The sequence below is a fragment of the Podarcis filfolensis genome (assembly GCF_964270895.1).
Source record: "Podarcis filfolensis genome assembly, chromosome: 13".
NCBI lineage: Eukaryota > Metazoa > Chordata > Lepidosauria > Squamata > Lacertidae > Podarcis > Podarcis filfolensis.
The window spans coordinates 2,196,362-2,217,796 of record NC_139615.1 but is presented as its reverse complement, the minus strand read 5'-3'; the positions used below and the strand labels follow the sequence as shown (position 1 = coordinate 2,217,796).

Here is a 21,435-nt window from a genome sequence, read left to right as displayed (position 1 = left end):
TGCAGTAGGCAGAGACCTTACAGGCTGAAACCCTCTTTCGCGGGGCTGCATCTATATAATCTTGGGTGGCCAATAGCAAGGGGAGGGGTGTGTCAGTGGGTGGGGCATGTGAAGCCCAGCCTCCCACTGGGGAGGAGCCAGCCAATCCTAACCCTCCTCTCTCTCTCTCTGTGTCTTCCCCATCTCCAGGTGGACAAGATGCTTTAGCCTCCTGACTGCACCTCTAGCACCGTGTCGAGCTCCTCCTACCCCTTCGCAGCCATGCCGCCGCGCCCCTCGTCCGGGGAGCTGTGGGGGCTCCACCTCATGCCCCCGCGGATCATGGTGGACTGCTGCCTCCCCAACGGCATGATCGTCACGCTGGAGTGCCTGCGTGAAGCCACGCTCCTGGGCATCAAGCACGACCTTTTCAAGGAGGCCAGGAAATACCCCCTTTTCCACTTGCTGCAGGTGAGCCGACCCTGGACAGCTAAGGAAACGGGAGGCCGGGAGGGGGAAAGCTTCAGCCCGCTCTGCAGGAGAGGGATTTAGCGAGCCAGGAGCAAGGACCTCTGGCTTAGTAGACCACAACATTAAAATGAGTTCCCAGTGTGATGCAGCAGCAAAAAAGGCTGATGCAATTGTAGGTGGCATCAACAGAAGTCCAGTATCCATGTGAAGTAATTGTTGTTGTTGTTTAGTTGTTTAGTCGTGTCTGCCTCTTCGTGACCCCCTGGACCAGAGCACGCCAGGCACTCCTGTCTTCCACTGCCTCCCGCAGTTTGGTCAAACTCATGCTGGTAGCTTCGAGAACACTGTCCCACCATTTCGTCCTCTGTCGTCCCCTTCTCCTTGTGCCCTCCGTCTTTCCCAACATCAGGGTCTTTTCCAGGGAGTCTTCTCTTCTCATGAGGTGGCCAAAGTCTTGGAGCCTCAGCTTCAGGATCTGTCCTTCCAGTGAGCACTCAGAGCTGATTTCCTTCAGAATGGAGAGGTTGGATCTTCTTGCAGTCCATGGGACTCTCAAGAGTCTCCTCCAGCACCAGAATTCAAAAGCATCCATTCTTCGGCGATCAGCCTTCTTTATGGTCCAGCTCTCACTTCCATACATCACTAAGTGAAGTAATAGTATCACTCTCTTCTGCCTTGGTCAGACCACACCGGGAGTGCTGTATGCAATTCTGGGCCCCTCAGTTTAAGAACAATATTGACAAGCTGGAAGGTGTGCAGAGGAGGGTGACCAAGATGATCGAGGGTCTGGAAACCAAGCCTGATGAGGAACGGTTGAGGGAGCTGGGTGTGTTTAGAAGGAAGAAGACTGAGAGATGATAGGATAGCCATCTCTAAATACCTGAAGGGTTGTCACATGGAAGATGGAGCAAGATTGTTTTCTGCTGCTCTGGAGGGCAAGACCCGAACCAACGGATTCAAGATATAAGCAAAGGCTGGGAGAGACTCTTCTGCCACTCAGTGTAGACAAGACTCAGCTAGATGGACCAAGGATTCCATGTTTTCCTATATCGTCCATCAGTTTCCTTTTGAAGCTTTACCCTTGCGCGGTCCCAGCTCCTGCCAACCTATCAGTTCAAAAGCATGTCAGAGTGCAAGTAGATAAATAGGTACCGCTCTGGCGGGAAAGTAAATGGCGTTTCCGTGCGCTGCTCTGGTTCGCCAGAAGCGGCTTAGTCATGCTGGCCACATGACCCAGAAGCTGTACGCCGGCTCCCTCGGCCAGTAAAGCGAGATGAACGCCGCAACCCCAGAGTTGGCCACGACTGGACCTAATGATTAGAGGTCCCTTTACCTTTTAAGCCCATTGCCACACCTTGTGGCAATGAGTTCCGTAAGCCAGTGGTGCGTTTTGTGTAACCAAGTTATTTCCTTCTGCTCTTCCTGAACCTATCCCCACATCAATACCATTGGGCGACCCTGCATTCTAGCATTATGAGCGAGGAAGGAAGGAAGACATAGAATGACAGAATCCTACAATCACAGAATTGTAGAGTTGGAAGGGACCCCCAAGGGCCATCTAGTCTAACCCCCGACGATGTATCTGGGAAACGATTGGGTTAGGGAAGGAAGTCTAGTGCATGGGAAGATGGGTATCTGGGAGGTGTTCAGTGTCTCCCTTTGCTTCCCTACCCAGGAGGAATCTTCCTACATCTTCGTAGGGGTGACGCAGGAAGCCGAGAGGGAAGAATTCTTCGACGAGTCCCGGCGCCTTTGCGACCTCCGTCTCTTCCAGCCCATCCTGAAGGTCATTGAGCCGGTGGGAAACCGGGAGGAAAAGATCCTCAACCGGGAAATTGGTGAGTCTGAGGCCAAACTAGACAAGGGGGGGGGCAGTCGAGTGGTACCCAGAAGGCTTGATGGTCAAGTGTCCCTACTTTGCTCCCAGGGTTCGCGATCGGGATGCCCATCTGTGAATTCGAGCTGGTCAAGGACCCCGAGGTGCAGGAATTTCGGCGGAACATCCTGTCGGTTTGCCGCGAAGCCGTGGAGACCCGGGGATCTGCGGGGCCCCCGAGTCAGGCTCTGTATGTCTACCCCCCCAATGTGGAATCCAGCCCAGAGTTGCCCAAACACGTGTACAGCAAACTGGACAAAGGTAAACAGGGGCTTTATAAGGGGCAGGAATTGGGTGTGTTTCTATAGCATGCATTTAATTTTTATGATGGAGGGGCGAAATGTTTTGGCGAGGAGGCATCATTGTGTGTTTTTAAAATCTGGGGAAAGGAGAAATGTGGCCGGAGGAGAGATACCACTTTCCCCCTGAGTGAACCCAATTAGATTAATTTCCTGATGGCTTCCCTTCAAAGCCATTTTGGACCATTGTAGGTTCAGGTCTTTGTGACCTGTTTCTGCTGATAGTATTTGTGAGAACGGAAGTTCAGTTATGAGAGCAAGGATATGCCTGGGGTCCATTTTTCCTCACCGGATGTTCCCTTGTGATGCGTTGCGCACAAGACACATCATATGGGGACTTTGGCGAGGAAAAATGGCGGGAGCCACGGCAGCAAGCAGCAAGCAGCTCCTGGAGCCATCCAGAGCCAACTGCGCTACCAGGTTGGCTCCGGGCTGCTGAGGCTGCTGCTGTCACGTTTCCTGGGGACAGATTTGCAAATCTGGGTACATTCCGGGGACAGAATTTGTCCGGGGACAGATTTGCAAATCCGGGGACGGGATTTGTCCAGGGACAAATTTGCAAATCCGGGGACTGTCCCCAGGAACCGGGGATGTCTGGGAACCCTACTGTAGAGTAGGCCAGGCTGAGAGCTAGTGACTTCGTCAGAGGGTCCTCCTATTCCCTCTCCCCCCCGCCTCCCCCCACCCCGGCCACGCTGACCATGCGCTCTCTCTCTCTCTCTCTCCGCCGCACCATACCAGCTCACCCGAATGACAGTTCCTTGTCCTGCTTTTCCCCCCCACCCTCCTTCCGTCTCCTGAAGGTCGGATCATAGTTACCATTTGGGTTATTGTGTCTCCAAACAACGACAAACAGAAATACACCCTCAAGACCCCCCACGACGCTCTTCCGGAGCAGGTGATCGCCGAGGCCATCCGGAAGAAGACGCGGAGCATGCACCTGTCGCCGGAGCAGCTGCGCCTGTGCGTGCAGGAGTACCAGGGGAAGTACCTCCTCAAGGTGTGCGGCTGCGACGAGTACTTGCTGGAGAAATACCCGCTCAGCCAGTACAAGGTGAGGTGGCCCTTCCTGCCCACAGCCCTGCCTCCCTCCCTTCCACACCCCACTCACTGCCTCCCCTCTCCCTGCGCCCCCAGTACATGAGGAACTGCATCACCATCGGCCGCCTGCCGCACCTGATGCTCATGAGCAAGGAGAGCCTCTACAGCCAGCTGCCGGCCAACATCTTTGTGCTGCCCTCCTACGCCCGCCGCTCGGCCACCTCTTCCCACGTCAACGGAGACGTCCCCACCAAGTCGCTCTGGTCCATCAACAGCCTCCTGCGCATCAAGATCCTGTGCGCAACCTACGTCAACGTCAACATCCGGGATATCGATAAGGTTGTGCGGGGAAAGGAGTGAGGGAAGCCAGGCATCCCAGTTTCCCCAGGGAGGGAGTAGGGGGCATACAACTCACATCGCACAGACCGACTCCCTGTTTATTTTTTATATTTTCCATTTATTACATTTATATACAAAGCGAAACAAAGGGTGGCAAATTTTGCTAAATTTATTCTCATAGCTGTCAAGCGTCCCTTATTTGGTGGGAAACTCCCTTATCCCAGCGCCGTGTCCCGCTGCTGCCCCTTCTTGATGATGTCCCTTAAATTTCCCAGGTTTCAAAGGAAGCAGCTCCTCTCCCTCCCTCCCTGCCGGCCAGGGAGGAGGGAGGCTCCAGCTGTGTTGCTTGGCTGCGTTGCTCACCCAATAAGGAGTCTGAGAACGCCTGGGGGGTGGAGCTTGCATGCCTTGTGCCAATCAAATCGGCCGCGTGGCCTCGGGACTCGCCTTTGTTCAGCGCTTCCCAGCGGAGAGGTGACAGTGGTTTTCCTTGCTGCATCCCCTTTGCCGGGTTGCTGCGCTGTGGGAACCACCGCTTGAGGCCTCGTTTGGCTGCTGCCTGGGCTTTCTGCCTTTGGCTCAGAGGGGCTCAGAAGTTGAACATACCTGTGCTCTGAAAATCCCTTATTTTGGCTGCTGGTCCCTTATTTTCGAGGCTGCTGGTCCCTTATTTTCAAATCTGTAAGTTGACAGCTATGTTTATTCTGTGGGAGGGTGGCTGCTTGGAGAGCAAGAGACCCCCCCAACTCTTTCCTTTCTTCCTCTTAGGACTCATAGAATCATAGAATTGTAGAGTTGGAAGGGACCTTGAGCGTCACCTAGTCCAAACCCCTGCAATTCTGGAATCTCAGCTAAAGCACCCCTGATTCAGATAGCCATCCAACCTCTGCTTCAAAACATCCAAGAAAGGAGATTCCACGACCTCCTGAGGGAGTCCATTCCACAGTCGAACAGCTCATACCATCAGAAAGTTCTTCCCAGTGTTTAGTCGGAATCTCCTTTCTTGTAACTTGAATCCATTGAATCCCTTTCCAGATCTACGTCCGGACGGGGATTTTCCACGGCGGAGAGCCCCTTTGCGACAACGTCAACACGCAGCGCGTTCCGTGTTCCAACCCTCGGTAACTGTGGCATAACTAACGGGGAGCTGCCTTATACTGACCTAGGGCGTTGGGCGTCCACCTTGCTCAGAACGGCCTTCATTGAGATCTGTGGCTTTCAGAATTTCAGGCAGGGGGGTCTTTCCCAACCCTGCCTAGAGATGCCATTGAGGATTTGACCTGGGACCCCTTTTTGCATGCAAAGCTCAAACTGCTCTTCTCTGGTGGGGGAAGGAGAAAAGTATGGGGACGAGGGGATCCAGCGCCATGAAGAGGGTGGTAGGGGTGAGATTCCTCTGCAGCCCCCCCTGTACTGACACCCCACTCCCCCTCTTCCTCACTGCCAGGTGGAACGAGTGGCTGTCGTACGACATCTATCTCACCGACTTGCCCCGGGCTGCCCGACTCTGCGTTTCCATCTGCTCAGTGAAAGGCCGGAAAGGGGCCAAGGAGGTGAGCCGGGATTTGGGATTTCCCTGTGGTTTAATTCAAGGGTCAGCTGAGCCCTGTAGGAAGCTGCCTCATCCTGAGTCAGAGCATTAGTTCATTCAGCTCAATATTAAATATAACAATGACAAGCAGCAGCTCTCCAGGGTTTCAGACATTCGTCTCTCAGCCCTGCCTGGGAGTGAACCTGGGACCTTGCGATGTTGCGTCCGCAAAGTAAAGGAAGGATTGAGCTCTGATTAATAAGAATACACACAGAGACTTGAACCAGCAAGACTCTGGGATGGGTGCATATAATCGTGTCTTTCTGTGCTTGTCCGTGTCTGCAGCCCCCTGGCCCAGGCCGTTTTTATTCACAAAAAAGCTTTTTACAGAGTGTTCGTAAGAACCAATCAGATTTCTTCTGAGCATTTCCACAAACCCACGTGGGGAGAAAGTTAACCTATAAACACTAGTTATCCATGCATACTTTTGGGGTAAATAAGTTGAGAACTACAAAGAAGAGTATCTGGCAACCCCGGAGGTCATAAACAAGCAATACACATGATAAGAAGGATGGCCAGGAGCATAGCAATCAGTATCACCTTCATGTGAGATCTGTTTCCTGGCCCTAAGATTAACATCCTAAGATTAATATACATTAGAGAGCTACTTCAAATAAGCTTGCCCACCATCTTGATGGCCCAGGATGCCTGCCTGGCAAAGTAACTGCTGAGCTGCTGTGTACGTGACATGTGAGGGGAGAGAAATGGGCAGTAGAGGCAAAAGGGCATCCAAAGGGCATGAATGTAGAATCTTATGGGATTTAATCAGAAATTATCGTCAATATATCAAACCCAGTCAACACAATGCTTTCATCGTGGACACGATGGCTTGATGTATATTTTATAATTCCTCATGGTAATCCCATCTGACCCCTACATTGCGAACCAGGTGCTCTCCCACTGAGCTGTGGGCCTGCCTTAATCCTTGAATGTGTAAAAGGGTGGAGAAGAAGAGAGCACAGCTGAGGATGTGCACAAGCCGTATCCCATGGGTAGGAAAACTAAGGACCGGGGCCTGGATCCGGCCCAATCGCCTTCTAAATCTGGCCCACGGACAGTCTGGGAATCGGCGTGTTTTTACAAGAGTAGAATGTGTGCTTTTATTTAAAATGCATCTCTGGGTTATTCGTGGGGCATAGGAATTTGTTCATTCCCCCCCCCCCCAAAAAAAATATAGTCTGGCCCCCACAAGGTCTGAGGGACAGTGGACCGGCCCCCTGCTGAAAAAGTTTGCTGATCCCTGCGGCCCTAGGCCTTCCTCCACGCTGCAGCTACAGGTGTTTCAGAAGCCCCAGCACCTCTTTCCTTTTGGGGAAATTAAGTTCAGCCTTCAAACCAAGACACCTGGATTGTCTGTGATGGGGAATCTTGGGAGGGGCAAGGTCTTCAACCTGCTGGTTGGGACACATGACAGAGTTCCAGCCCGATTCAAGGTGGGTCGTAGCAGCAGCCCTCCTGTCGTGCAAATAAACGTTTTAAAAAAGTAAGAAGTGGTTTTCCAAATACATGTTTGGGTTAAAGATGGGTCCCCAGTCTAAAAAAGACTGAAGACTGCTGATTGAGGGTCCGCTAGCTTAAGGGACGGAGGCGCTCCTTCTGCGCTCTGACTCAGCCCCCCATGGTCTCTCTGCCCCCTTGCCTAACAGGAGCACTGCCCCCTGGCCTGGGGCAACGTCAACCTCTTTGATTACAAAGACACGCTGGTGGCTGGGAAAATGGCTCTGAACCTTTGGCCCGTTCCCCATGGTCTGGAGGATTTGCTGAACCCCATTGGAGTGGGGGGCTCGAACCCCAATAAGGTGAGTCTGCTAGTCTACTTTACAATACCGTTGTTGTTGTTGTTGTTGTTGTTGTTGTTGTTGTTGTTGTTGTTTTGTTATTGCATTGCTTTTTGTCCAAGTTAGGTTTTATTACTGTTTGTAGCCAGGGGCCATTACAATATGGACATAAAACACATATGTGCAAAACACACATAACCAATCCAATTAGAGTACAAATAAGCTGGATTTAAAATGCTCCATTGGGTTAAAAGCTTCCCTTAACATGTAGCCCTGATCTGAGTGAGAAAGGCCTTTCTTTATCTTTTTTGCAGCTAGTGCAAATAAAGCGGCCTTTAACTAATTCCTGTTTCTGCATCAGCCTGCAGCCACCTTATCTTAAAACCATCTGGCTGGCCTTCCAAGAAAGTCTGAAAAGGGAGAATAAAGGCTTGTCCCGCTCTTTCCAGGCACATGTCCACGCTTAAAAGCTTTGTGTCTGATCGTTTTTGGGTTTCTTTTGCCCTTTCAAAAACCCACTCTTTAGCGCTCAATCGGAACAAAAGTCAATTTGTGTTTTCCATGGATCGTCGTTGGCTCCGATTAAGCTTTAAAGGGTGGGTTTTCTCAGGGAAAGCTCTGGGGCAGAAAATAGGTGCTCAGACAAGGAACTTTAAAGCACAGACCATGTCTGGAAAGAGTAGAGGAAGTGTGGACAAGGTCTAAACAGAACCCTTGGTGGATTTATAAATAATAATATAAGATATAGTGTGCTACATCTTCAATTTGTTCTCCATAAGAGTACATATGTACGCATAAACATTCCTTTACTAGCTTCTTATAAAACCTGCTTTGGGCCCCTCCACACATCCTTTTTATTCTGCATTCATAACGACTTGTGCTCATCATGGTGTCAGGGTAAGGTAAAGGGACCCCTGACCATTAGGTCCAGTCGTGGCCGACTCTGGGGTTGTGGCGCTCATCTCGCTTTATTGGCCGAGGGAGCCGGCGTACAGCTTCCGGGTCATGTGGCCAGCATGACTAAGCTGCTTCTGGCGCACCAGAGCAGCGCACGGAAACGCCGTTTACCTTCCCGCCGGAGTGGTACCTATTTATCTACTTGCACTTTGACATGCTTTCGAACTGCTAGGTTGGCAGGAGCAGGGACTGAGCAACGGGAGTTCACCCCGTTGCGGGGATTCGAACCGCCAACCTTCCGATCAGCAAGTCCTAGGCTCTGTGGTTTAACCCACAGAGCCACCCGCGTCCCAGTTATACACAAACTCGCTTTCAATACCATTTGCTCCCGCAAAAGGTTTCTGAGTTAACGAACTCCTTCGTTGCCAATTAGCACAGGTGCCCCCCGCAACTTCCTGCTAAAATCCTGCAACTTTTCATCCTGGAAACATTAAAGAGGACCCTGTAGTTGCCCTACATCTGTAAGATTCAGGACGGATAAAAGAAGTCCTTCACGCAGCGCATAGTTAAAATTATGGAGGTACAGGAGGCAGCCATGGCCACCAACTTGGATGGCCTTAGAGGAGGCTTTTGGTTTTCCCTTTGGGGCATCTGCGTGGCCACTGAGAGAACAGGCTGCTGGGCTAGAAGGGCCATGGGCCTGATCCAGCAGGCTATCCTTAGGTTCTTACACACTTGCGACCTCATCACCTTTGCTTTCCGTAGGAGACCCCATGCCTTGAGCTGGAATTCACTTGGTACAGCCACACCGTCAAATTTGCTGATGCCACCGAGATAGAGGAGCATGCCAACTGGGCCATGTCCCGGGAGCTTGGGCTCAACTACTGCATGGTGGGACTGGTAAGAGACGCAACTCCATCGTAGGACTTTGCTGCGGGAAGCAGAAGCATCTGTTGGTGGGGGGGAGAGAAATGGCTCTCGTGGGCAGAAAGAAAGGGGCGTTTGACTTACTCGGATAGGTCTCCCTGTTCCATAGCACTCACTTTCCTAGGCTTGGGGTGAGAAGACAAGGCAATGCCACAGGACACTTTAAAGATAAAGGGACCCCTGACCATTAGGCCCAGTCATGGCCGACTCGGGGGTTGCGGCGCTCATCTCGCTTTATTGGCCAAGGGAGCCGGCGTACAGCTTCCGGGTCATGTGGCCAGCATAAGCCACTTCTGGCGAACCAGAGCAGCGCACGGAAACGCCGTTTACCTTCCCACCGGAGCGGTACCTATTTATCTACTTGCACTTTGACGTGCTTTCGAACTGCTAGGTGGGCAGGAGCAGGGACCGAGCAACGGGAGCTCACCCCGTCATTGCCGGGATTTGAACCGCTGACCTTCTGATTGGCAAGTCCTAGGCTCTGTGGTTTAACCCACAGCGCCACCCGCATCCCTACAGGACACTTTAGCCTTCCCCAATTGAGTGCCGTCTGAATGTTGTTGGACTACAACTCCCATCAGCCACAGTCTAGGGCTGATGGGAGTTGTAGTCCTCAACATCCAGAGCAGTGGGCAGTAGTGCCCCCGGGGGGGGGGATTACTTAGGCACTAGGAGGCATGTGGGCAGCAGGAGGGCGTTGGAGGTGGAAATGACTACCAGGGTCTGAAAAGCTGGTATCGCTGGATCAAGCCCGTCCATTTTGCTGAATTAAGCTACATGTTTTTAACTGGATTTTGAATAAACGTGCAATTCATTGTTACTGTTTTGAATTTTACGGCGTTATTATCTCCCTTAGGAGGTTGTGTGAAGCAAACCGCAATACTGAATAGTGCCTTTTGTAGGGTAGAGGGCAAGGGGGATGAGCTTTTATAGGGCCAAGCTAGTTTGGAAACCACTGGTCTGGAGGGCACCAGGTTGGAGAAGGCTGGGAAACACATTAAGGCTTCTCCTTCTTCTTGCCAGATAAAAAGAAAACAAGAGATAAGTTCCCTCGTTTCCATAGTGAAACCTTTCCTAGTCAAGAGAGTAGATCTATACATATTTAGCTGAAGCGCCTGGCAGGGAAACCAAATGTAGGACACATGGATACAAGGCCTCGGTTTTGCAGCTCGGTTTGTTAACTTGCCAGGGATTGTCGCACTGCATAGGAAGCATCTCTGAGGCTACATATCTCTGATCTGGGAGGGGCTGGCCGGCCAAGTGATAGAAGGAGGAATGGGAAGGAGCCAAACGGGGGGTTCTGAACCGGGGTGATAACCTTCTTCTTCTGTTGCCTTCTTTGTCCAGAGCAACCGCCTGGCCCGGGACAGCTCCCTGGATGAGAGTGAGCTGGAGCAACTGCGAAGCATCTGCAACAGGGATCCCCTTTCGGAGATCACGGAGCAAGAGAAGGACTTCCTGTGGCGACACCGGTGGGTGGGCGCTGGGGATCCTGGGTGATCTCTGTAGCGGGAGAGGGCCTCCTGCCAGATTTCTCCACCTCCCTGCTAGATGAGATTTGCACATTCAAAGGGAGGGGTGACTTACTTGTTTAAACAAAGAATAAATGACACTGGACCATCTTAAGGCAATGGGTGGCCGCCTCTGATGAAGAGAGCACAGCAGAGGTTATATTTTCTGAGAATCCTCCGGAAAAACAATCTCTCAAAGGACCTGTTGATGGCATTTTACCATTGCACTGTGGAGAGCGTACTAACTTATGGTCTGTGCATGTGGTTTGGGAGCTGCACGGCCAGGGAAAAAACAATGCTGTCCAGGGTTGTAAAGACTGCGGAGAGAATAATTGGGTGCACTCTTCCCACCTTAGATCAAATCTATGCTGTCAGGTGCCATAAGAAAGCTGCAGAGATAGCGCAGGATAGTGCGCACCCCGGAAATGATCTCTTTCAGCTTCTGCCTTCTGGAAGAAGGTACAGGGTTATAAAGACCAGGACTAGCCGCCTGAGAAACAGTTTCTACGCAAATGCAATTCTGGTTCTAAACACAGCATAAGGAGTCTCTATAGTATATTGTATTTTAAAATGGGGTTTCAGAGTTTTTAGGGGTTTTTGAATGTTTTATGTAGATTTTCAATTTCATTGTTCTGCATGGGACAAGGACAATAAAGATATCGTATATCGTAAAGGCAGGCCTGCATTAAGACTGCACCTGTTAGCAGAATTAGTTCCAGTGGGTTAGTGCAGCAGATGGGATATGTGGCAGGACTCCTGGGTTTGTGAGCGGTGAGAACAGGAGGTCTGGGTCCTGTCTATCCCTCAGGGGTTCTTTAGCTGTGATTCCTCTACTGCAGGGGGTTGGACTAAATGATCCTTTAGCCCCCTTCTAACTCTACAGCCCTATGATTCTTTTTTCCCCTTCCAGGCACTACTGTGTCAACATCCCAGAGACCCTCCCTAAATTACTGCTGTCTGTTAAGTGGAATTCGCGGGACGAGGTGGCTCAGGTGAGACTAAGAGCTTTCTTGGGTGTCTCGTCAGAGACATGGGCCACCTTCCCCCTTAAAGCTCCTGGCTGGGATTGGATAATAATAATAATAATAATTTATTTATACCCCGCCCATCTGGCCGGGTTTCCCCAGTCACTCTGGGCGGCTTCCAACAAAACACTAAAATACAATAACCTATTAAACATTAAAAGCTTCTAAGATGTCTTCTAAAAGTTTGGTAGTTATTTTTCTCTTTGACATCTGGTGGGAGGGCGTTCCACAGGGCGGGTGCCACCACCGAGAAGGCCCTCTGCCTGGTTCCCTGTGATGATTTCCTGCAAATCATTTCCCTTGTAATTCCCGACCTGCCTCTTCCTTCTCCCTCCGCAGATGTACTGCCTCCTCCGGGAATGGCCGCTGATTAAACCTGAGCTCTCCATGGAACTCCTCGACTGCAATTTCCCAGATCCGGTTGTGAGGGAGTTTGCTCTGAAATGCCTTGTGAAGGGCCTCACGGACGACAAGCTTTCCCAGTATCTCATTCAGCTGGTGCAGGTAACCATCTCTGGTGTTATTGGCTGTTATGTACTGAGTTGAGTAGGATCCGAATGGCAGCAGTCTGATTGGTCTTAGAACAATAGGATTCAGAATGCAGCAGTCTGATTGGTCCTAGTACAATAGGGTCCAGAATGCAGCAGTCTGATTGGTCCTAGAACAATAGGGTCCAGAATGCAACAATCTGATTGGTCCTAGAACAATGCAGCAGTCTGATTGTCCACAGGAGCCACCCAATCCAGCTCCAGGTGGAAGTGAATCCGCAACCTGATTGGCCTACAGGAGAATCCCGGAATTAGCCAATCACGTGGGGCCCGTTGTGTAAATAATGTGTATAAAGCAGACATTCTGGGGGAACTTCCATTCCTCCTCACCGCTATGAGCTGAATAAAGAGCATGAAATCCACTCTCGACTTTGAGTATATTTCATTGACCATGGTTGGCTTTTTAAAATTATTATTCTATTCCTCGTAAGTTCACCTTGAATGCATGCTAAACAGAAAGAGGGATATGAGTTGATAAACTCAATTAGACTTCGCCAACCTTGTGCCCTCTAGGCACTTTGGACCGCAATTCCCACCAGCCCTAGCTAGCATGGCCGTGCAGAGATACAACAATGGGGATTTCTGCCTCTTGTGTGCTTTTTGTCCGGGCACGACCAACATGGCGACAGGGCAAGCTGCACTCCTTCCGTGGCTCTTTCTCTTTTGCATGGCACGACACCCACAAGCTAGAAATAAGCACACACACACACACACCCTTTGACACCTTTGGAGCCAGCATGGTGTAGTGGTTAAGAGCGGTGGACTCGTAATCTGGGGAACCGGGTTCGCTTCCCTGCTCCTCCACATCCAGCTGCTGGGTGACCTTGGGTTAGTCACACTTCTCTGAAGTCTCTCAGCCCCACTCACCTCACAGGGTGTTTGTTGTGGGGCAGGAAGGGAAAGGAGAATGTGAGCCGCTTTGAGACTCCTTCGGGTAGTGATAAAGCGGGATATCCAATCCAAACTCTTCTTCTTTGACTCTCCCCCTTGAAGGTTCTGAAGTACGAGCAATACCTGGACAACCCCTTGGCTCGCTTCCTGACCATGAAAGCCCTGACCAACCAGCGGATTGGGCATTTTTACTTTTGGCATCTCAAGTAAGTGCTGGGATGAGAGATGTGGAATAATAATAATAATAATAATAATAATAATAATAATAATAATAAATTTTATTTATATCCCGCCCTCCCCAGCCGAAGCCGGGCTCAGGGCAGCTAACAACAATCAAATAATCAAACAATCAAATAATCCAACATTCTAAAAATATTTCATTATAAAAATTAATTAAAATCAAGTTGATGGCAACCATTAAGCAAAATTCTGTGCAGGTTGCCAGAGGAGGGAGTCAGGCTGTGCCTTGGCCAGAGGCCTGGTGGAACAGCTCTGTCTTGCAGGCCCTGCGGAAAGATGTCAGGTCCCGCAGGGCCCTGGTCTCTTGGGACAGAGCGTTCCACCAGATTGGAGCCACGGCCGAGAAGGCCCTGGCTCTAGTTGAGGCCAGCCTAACCTCCCTGTGGCCCAGGATCTCCAAGATGTTTTTGTTTGAAGCCCGTAAGGTCCTCCGTGGGACATACCAGGAGAGGCGGTCCCGTAGGTACGAGGGCCCTAGGCCGTATAGGGCTTTAAAGGTTAAAACTGATGGGTGTGGTGGGGATAATAGAAGCGGAGCTGAGAAAGAAGTTTGCAAGTGTTTGGGTTGGGACTTGGGGCAGGACCTTTGTTTACGCTGCGTATACACCATGCATTTAAAGCATCAAAACAATACAACGAGCTGCGACATTTCATCGCAGCTCCCACTTGTGTGCTGTCACCATTATCGTCACCATTGCCAGCTCATTTGCACGCATGCTGCTTTTCCATGTTAGAGCCCTGCTCAAAGCAGCTCACAGCAACGTGCAGAACATTTTAAGATATTTTGTTTATTATAATAATAATAATAATAATAATAATAATAATAATAATAATAATATATTATTTATACTCCGCCCATCTGGCTGAGTTTCCCCAGCCACTCTGGGTGGCTCCCAATTGAGTGTTAAAAACAATACAGCATTAAATATTAAAAACTTCCCTAAACAGGGCTGCCTTCAGATGTCTTTTAAAAATAAGATAGCTGCTTATTTCCTTGACTTCTGATGGGAGGGCGTTCCACAGGGCGGGCGCCACCACTGAGAAGGCCCTCTGCCTGGTTCCCTGTAACCTCACTTCTCACAGTGAGGGAACCACCAGAAGGCCCTCGGCGCTGGACCTCAGTGTCCGGGTAGAACGATGGGGGTGGAGATGCTCCTTCAGGTATACAGGACCGAGGCCGTTTAGGGCTTTCAAGGTCAGCACCAACACTTTGAATGGTTTTAATGGTTACAAAGCAGAATGCAATTTAAACAAGAAGTCACACTAATATCAATCAATAGGGCAAAAAAAATTGAAGCAATGCCTAACAATAAAATAAAAAAAAAATCAAATTGCAGCAGCAACAATATCCAAGGCAGGTGGAGACACTTCTCCTTGATGGTTCCAGCAGACTCCCCAGTAGCAATGTGCTGTAGGAGGGTACTGTAGTTCCATTGAGCTACTATCCCTCCCCAGTCCTAGAATCATGTAGTAGTAGTAGTAGTAGTAGTAGTAGTAGTAGTAGTAGTAGTAATAATAATAATAATAATAATAATAATAATAATAATAATAAATTTATACCCCGCCCATCTGGCTGGGTTTCCCCAGCCACTCTGGGTGGCTTCCAACAGAATATTAAAATACAATAATCTATTAAACATTAAAAGCTTCCCTAAACAGGGCTCCCTTCAGATGTCTTCTAAAAGTCAGACAGTTATTGTTCTCTTTGACATCTGGTGCGAGGGCGTTCCACAGGGCGGGCGCCACCACCAAGAAGGCCCTCTGCCTGGTTCCCTGTAACTTGGCTTCTCGCAGGGAGGGAACTGCCAGAAGGCCCTCGGAGCTGGACCTCAGTGTCCGGGCAGAACGATGGGGGTGGAGACGCTCCTTCAGGAATACTGGGCCTTTGAGGCCGTTTTGGGCTTTAAAGGTCAGCACCAACACTTTGAATTGTGCTTGGAAACATACATAGAAGTGTATGGTTGTCCATCCCCCTGCAATTCAGGAACCACAGCTAAATATTCCATGGCTGATGGCCATCCAAGGAAGGAGAGCCTTGCAAGGGAGTCCTGTTTCTATGCGACGGTCCCAGGAATCAAGCTGTTGTGGGTCTTTCAGCATGGGCTGGGTTGGGGGTAATGGGCTCTGAGTCGGAACTTTGTTGCCTCCCGCAGGTCAGAGATGCACAGCAAGCCCGTCTCTCAGCGCTTTGGGCTGATGCTGGAGGCCTTTTGCCGGGGCTGCGGGATGTACCTCAAGCACCTGAACAGGCAGGTGGAGGCCATGGAGAAACTCATCAACCTCACCGACATCCTCAAGCAGGAAAAGAAAGACGAGACGCAGAAGGTACCTGCCTTGGACCCCCAAGTTCCCCTCCAAGCTGCGCTGCTGCTCATTGCCTCCACAATGAGAAAGCCAAATAGAGCCCAACGCACACACACTTGTTCAGAGGGGTTAAGTCCAGGGCTTGCGTTCTGGGGGAGAAGGTGGAGGAGTGTGGGTGCAATGATTTCTACAAACCTCACGCCCCACTTTTGGCCAAATAACCCTGCTCCACCTGCCTGCAGCCTTCTAAAAACTGCCTAAAGAGGCTGTCACGAAAGCCAAGGAGGGCGTCTTAAAAGCCCTCCCTGCTGTAACTCAAGCCCTGGGCCAGACTGCTCTCCTCTATTCTGAGCATAGCTGTCAACGTTTCCCTTTTTTAAAGGGAAATTCCCTTATTCCGAATAGGATTCCTTGCGAGAAAAGGGAAAAGTTGACAGCTATGATCCTGAGTAGGCAAACCAAGGAGAAAACCCCAGGACTCAAAAGAAACCAGGGAATCTTAAACCGCAACAATATTTGTGGCACCTTGAGAGTTTTAACAAATTTCATTACAGACGTAAACTTTTTTGGGCTTTGTCCATGGAAGGTTATGCTGTAATACAGCTGCAATAATACACCGATGTTGGAAGATTCAGGGCAGATCAAAGAAAAGGCCTTCCTGCAGCGCGTAGTTAAACTATGGAGATTGCAGGACAGGAGAATTGCTTATGTGCTCAGGTCCTGCTAATAATAATAACAGTAATAATAATTTTTATTTATACCCCGCCCTCCCCAGCCAAAACCGGGCTCAGAGCGGCTAACATCAAGTGCATAACACATTCATATAAAATCAGGCAATCAATTAAAATGCATCCTAAAATCAGATCAGGATCAGAACAAAATCCAATCAGATGGCAACCCGCAGATTAGGGTTGGGAACCTTAAATGCTTAAATGTAGAGCTAAGTCTTCCCTTTTCACTTGCTACACGCAATCCTCCCTAATGGGCGCAGGTTAGAAAAGGGCAGGGGGGTGACGATTGTACCACAGCAGGCCCAATAGGAACCTCATGAACACAGCTGTCTTCCTGCCGCCAACCTGGGTTTCTGCTGGAGCAGAACTGTGGAGAAGGGCCCAAAAAGTATTTGTTCCATCAACAAAACATAAGCAGATAATATACCGTATTTTCCCCTCCATAAGACACACCTAGTTTTTAGAGGGGCAATGCAAGGAAAAAAATATTCTTTAAAGGGAGCGCTGAGCACAGCCTCTGCTCAGCGCTCCCTTTCATGAGCTTGCTGACAGGCTGCCCTTCTCCCTCCTTGTGGAAAAGTCCCCAAGAGCCGCGCACACGCTCTTGGGGGCTTTTGCAGGAGGTGGGGGAAGGGACAGAGCCTCCCGCAAGAGCCGCATGCTCTTTAAAGGGAGCGCAGCTCTTGGGGGTAGCGATCCCTCTTGCTGTCCTAGCTTATGGAATAGCCGCACACAGCCTCTCCCGGGCAGCGGGATGAAGGCTCCCCCAAGAGCCGCGCTCCCTTTAAAGAGCCGTGTGGAGCGTGTGTGCGGCTCTTGGGGGCTTTTCCCCAAGGAGGGAGAAGGGCAGCCCTTCTCTTCCTTGGGGAAAAGCCCCCAAGAGCCGCACACACGCTCCACGCGGCTCTTTAAAGGGAGCGCTGAGCAGAGCCTCCCGCCTGCATTCGCTCCATAAGACGCACACACATTTCCCCTTACTTTTTAGGAGGGGGGAAGTGCGTCTTATAGAGCGACAAATACGGTACTATTGCTGTAGATAAGTGCCTATACCTATTGTGGGTTTCCCACTGCGTCATCTGGGTGGCCACTGTGAGAAACAGGATGCTGGACTGGATGGGCCATAGGCCTCATCCAGCAGGGCTGTTTTCATGTTCTTAAGTCTTTAAGGTGCCGCAAGACCCGTTTTTGCTGCAGCAGATTAACCCAGCTCCCCATCTGGGAAAGCTCGGCTGTGGTTAATTTTCCAAACAGAAGAGGTTCCGGGGCTCAGGCCTGCGTGGACACAGACCCGCTTCCCGTTGTGTGTGAGTGGCTGGGCTTACTGAGCTGTGTACGGAGACGCTTTGCAGAAGCTCAGGGGCTCTTTCTCTTCCTTTCTCTGTCCCCGCTCTCCTCCTCGCCCTCCTCCCAAGATGCAGATGAAGTTCCTGGTGGAGCAGATGAGGAGGCCAGATTACATGGAGGCGCTTCAGGGCTTCATCTGTCCCCTCAACCCAGTGCACCAGCTGGGCAACCTCCGGTGAGACCAAGGGGAAGGTTTTGGCCATTTAAAGTAGCGGGGGTTGGGAAGTAAGGGGCAGGAAAGGGACCCGGTCTCCTGGGTCCCCTGGAAGAGGGCTGGTGGCGGGGGGACAGCTCAAAGCAGCCTCCCAGCACACAGCTGTGACCAGATCTTCCCTCTGCTCCAGGTTGGATGAGTGCCGGATCATGTCTTCGGCCAAGCGCCCCTTGTGGCTCAACTGGGAGAATCCCGACATCATGTCCGAGCTGCTCTTCACGAACCACGAGATCATTTTTAAAAATGGAGATGGTGAGTGGGAAGGGAGCTCAGGGATGGATGAGGGGGAGAGAGAGAAGAGCCGGGAGCATTGCTTGCAGCAGAGGGGCAGTGTGGTGTGGTGGTTAAGAGCTGTATTCTTGTAATCTGGGGAACCGGGTTCGCGTCTCCGCTCCTCCACATGCAGCTGCAGGGTGACCTTGGGCCAGTCACACTTCTCTGAAGTCTCTCAGCCCCACTCACCTCACAGAGTGTTTGTTGTGGGGGAGGAAGGGAAAGGAGAATGTGAGCCGCTTTGAGACTCCTTAAAGGGAGTGAAAGGCGGGATATCAAATCCAAACTCCTCTTCTTCTTCTTTCATCCCGAGGGCCACACCCCCCTTTTGGCAACCTCCCAAGGGCCACATGCAAGTTGTGGGTGGAGCCAGAGGCAAAAGTGGGTGGAGCAATGAATGTAAATTTTACCTTCGTACCATAGACTAGTTTCTACACATCCAGCCGGGCAGAAACACTTGGGGGCAAACCAGGAGCAGTGAGGGAGTTGGGAGAGGGCAGATAAGAGTGGTTTGGAGGGCCACATTCAGCCCTTAGACCCAAGCTTCCTGAACCCCTTTTGCTCCTTCAGATAGCACCCATTCAGTTGTCCCCCAGAGGGGCTTTTGTGGAGCATGATGGGAAAATCCATTATCGGATGTGATTCCACTGCCCACAACATCTTGCAGCCAGGCACTTAGGCAGATCTTTTCTCCATCTGTTTATATACCCTTAAAAAACCCCAAACCATCCGGTAACACCCAGTGGCTGAGAGTTTTTTCCAGTGCAAGTTTTGGCATTTTATTTATTTATTTCATACATTTATACGTGGTTTGATGCCAAAACGGTCTCTAAGCAGTTTGCAAACTGTATAGAAAACCGTCGACGAAACTGGAAAGCTACAGTAATAACGAGAACAATAAAATCCCCACAGAGCAAAAAGCACTTTTTTTTGGCTTTGCAGGGAAGACTCTTAAGAGTCAGGGATCCATTCCCTCTGCACACACCTTTCTTTCTTGCCAAGGCCCAGCCCAGACAGCCATCTGACTCTCACCCAGGTTGCTACCTCCTACCCAATTCTCTCACCCACCCAAGGAAACACCCCTCTGTGGTACTGCTTCTTAAGCTTCGCCAAGCTCAAAAATAACACTCAAAATTGATATATACAAATATACACATATACCGTATTTTCCGCTCCATAAGATGCACTTTTTTCTTCCTAAAAAGTAACAGAAATGTCTGTGCATCTTATGGAGCGAATGCGTGGTCCCTGGAGCCGAATTGCCCAGGGGCAAAAGCAGATTATGCTTTTTTTTTTAGAAAGAGGGAAGTGGGTGTTGAAAGGAAGCAGCGGATCATAAAGCGATCGGGGAGGGAGATTAGGGACGCTAGAGATAAAGGAGGTTGCCTGGGAGGGGGGAGGTAAAAGCCCATGGATCCTCAGGATTTTTGCATTAAAGGTAAAGGTAAAGGTACCCCTGCCCGTACGGGCCAGTTGTGTCTGACTCTAGGGTTGTGTGCCCATCTCACTTAAGAGGCCGGGGGCCAGCGCTGTCCGGAGACACTTCCGGGTCACGTGGCCAGCGTGACGAAGCTGCTCTGGCGAGCCAGCACCAGAGCAGCACACGGAAACGCCGTTTACCTTCCCGCTAGAAAGCGGTACCTATTTATCTACTTGCACTTTAGGGGTGCTTTCGAACTGCTAGGTGGGCAGGAGCTGGGACTGTTTGACGGGAGCTCACCCCGCTGCGGGGATTCGAACCGCCGACCATGCGATCGGCAAGCCCTAGGCGCTGAGGATTTACCCACAGCGCCACCCGCGTCCCATTGGGTCACATTGGGTCACCCCAAATTCACCATCAGATCACATAGCATGTCCATGGCTATAGCATGCACCACAAAAATCATACATCCACTGTTTCGTTCAGAATATTTTTTTTCTTGTTTTCCTCCTCTAAAAACTAGGTGCGTCTTATGGAGCGGAAAATACGGTACATAATATACACAAAAATAAGAACCTAACTTGAAGTGGGGTGGGATGTTCTCAGTCTTGCTTCCGCCCCAAAGGATTCTCTTTTGTGTCTTGTCATGTCCCTTTGTCGTCGTTCCCTTCTGGAGTTTCCCATTCCATTTTAAGGAAGAGGCGCGCCAGGATCCATGATTACCTTTCTCCTCCTGGCTATTTTTTCTCCCCGCATCAGCACCGAAGCTCACACCCACCCGCCCGCCCAGCCTCTCAGCCCATCAGAGGACAACTCCCTCCCGACCACTCCAGTCGCCTCTTTGTTTTAATAATCTCCTCTGTGATCCCCAGACCTCCGGCAAGATATGCTGACTCTGCAGATCATCCGGATCATGGAGAGCATGTGGCAGAACCAAGGACTGGACCTCAGGTAGTGTTAAGGCAATGTGTCGTGGGGTGGGACTTTTGTCTGCTCTGTTTTTGAGTTTCTGCTGAAACGAGGCTGCATTTTAATCTTGTTTTTAAGTTGTATTTCAATCAATTTGTTTTATATTTGGTGTTAGCTTCCCTGAGCCCGGTCTTGGCTGGGGAGGGCGGGGTATAAGTAAATTTTATTATTATTATTATTATTATTATTATTATTATTATTATTATTATTATTTCATCCTCATTTGGGCCTTTGCTTTAAAACAAGTGAATTCTCTTTTGCTGGAGAACATACACACTGCCCCAAGTCCAGAAGTGTCTAGGTGTGTTCCAGAAGTGCTGTTTTCAGAGGTGAGGTTGCAGACTTTTCATGGGTTGGTTTTAAATAAAGTCGGGGTGCCAGACTATAAACAGCTGCACCCTCCCTGCCACCAAGAAGGGATCCAGCGAGAAATCCTTATCAAAACAGCAACCATTGGGGCTGTGGGTGGGTATGAAATAATAAATAATAATAATAAAATTTTATTTATATCCCGCCCTCCCCAGCCGAAGCCGGGCTCAGAGCATCTAACAACAATAAAAGTAACACAGCATTCTAAAATCAATTCATTCTAAAATCAATTCAAAATCAAATTAATGGCAACCATTGGGCTAGAGTTCTATGAGGATTACCAAAGGAGGGAGTCAGGCTGTGCCCTGGCCAAAGGCCTGGTGGAACAGCTCTGTCTTGCAGGCCCTCCGGAAAGATGTCAAGTCCCGCAGGGCCCTGGTCTCTTGTGACAGAGCGTT

General features: G+C 50.2%; 1 protein-coding gene across 5 annotated transcripts in view; it reads left to right on the top strand.

Annotated features, from left to right (window-relative positions):
* The window catches only part of LOC310746773 (phosphatidylinositol 4,5-bisphosphate 3-kinase catalytic subunit alpha isoform-like), a 38,967-nt gene that overhangs the window by 9,673 nt on the left and 7,859 nt on the right, over positions 1–21,435 (top strand). For 4 of the 5 annotated variants that reach the window (XM_083580834.1, XM_083580833.1, XM_083580835.1 and 1 more), the window contains 17 exons: positions 190–450; positions 2,126–2,288; positions 2,378–2,587; positions 3,429–3,679; positions 3,763–4,005; positions 5,041–5,126; positions 5,453–5,558; positions 7,243–7,395; positions 9,037–9,171; positions 10,546–10,670; positions 11,620–11,701; positions 12,074–12,238; positions 13,276–13,379; positions 15,567–15,738; positions 17,861–17,967; positions 18,137–18,258; positions 20,572–20,650. In XM_083580834.1, the coding sequence (XP_083436960.1) occupies positions 262–450; positions 2,126–2,288; positions 2,378–2,587; positions 3,429–3,679; positions 3,763–4,005; positions 5,041–5,126; positions 5,453–5,558; positions 7,243–7,395; positions 9,037–9,171; positions 10,546–10,670; positions 11,620–11,701; positions 12,074–12,238; positions 13,276–13,379; positions 15,567–15,738; positions 17,861–17,967; positions 18,137–18,258; positions 20,572–20,650 (2,492 nt within the window). In that variant the 5' untranslated portion in view covers positions 190–261. The remainder of the gene's footprint in view (positions 1–189; positions 451–2,125; positions 2,289–2,377; positions 2,588–3,428; positions 3,680–3,762; positions 4,006–5,040; positions 5,127–5,452; positions 5,559–7,242; positions 7,396–9,036; positions 9,172–10,545; positions 10,671–11,619; positions 11,702–12,073; positions 12,239–13,275; positions 13,380–15,566; positions 15,739–17,860; positions 17,968–18,136; positions 18,259–20,571; positions 20,651–21,435) is intronic. The other variant, XM_083580836.1, reaches the window with a different exon arrangement.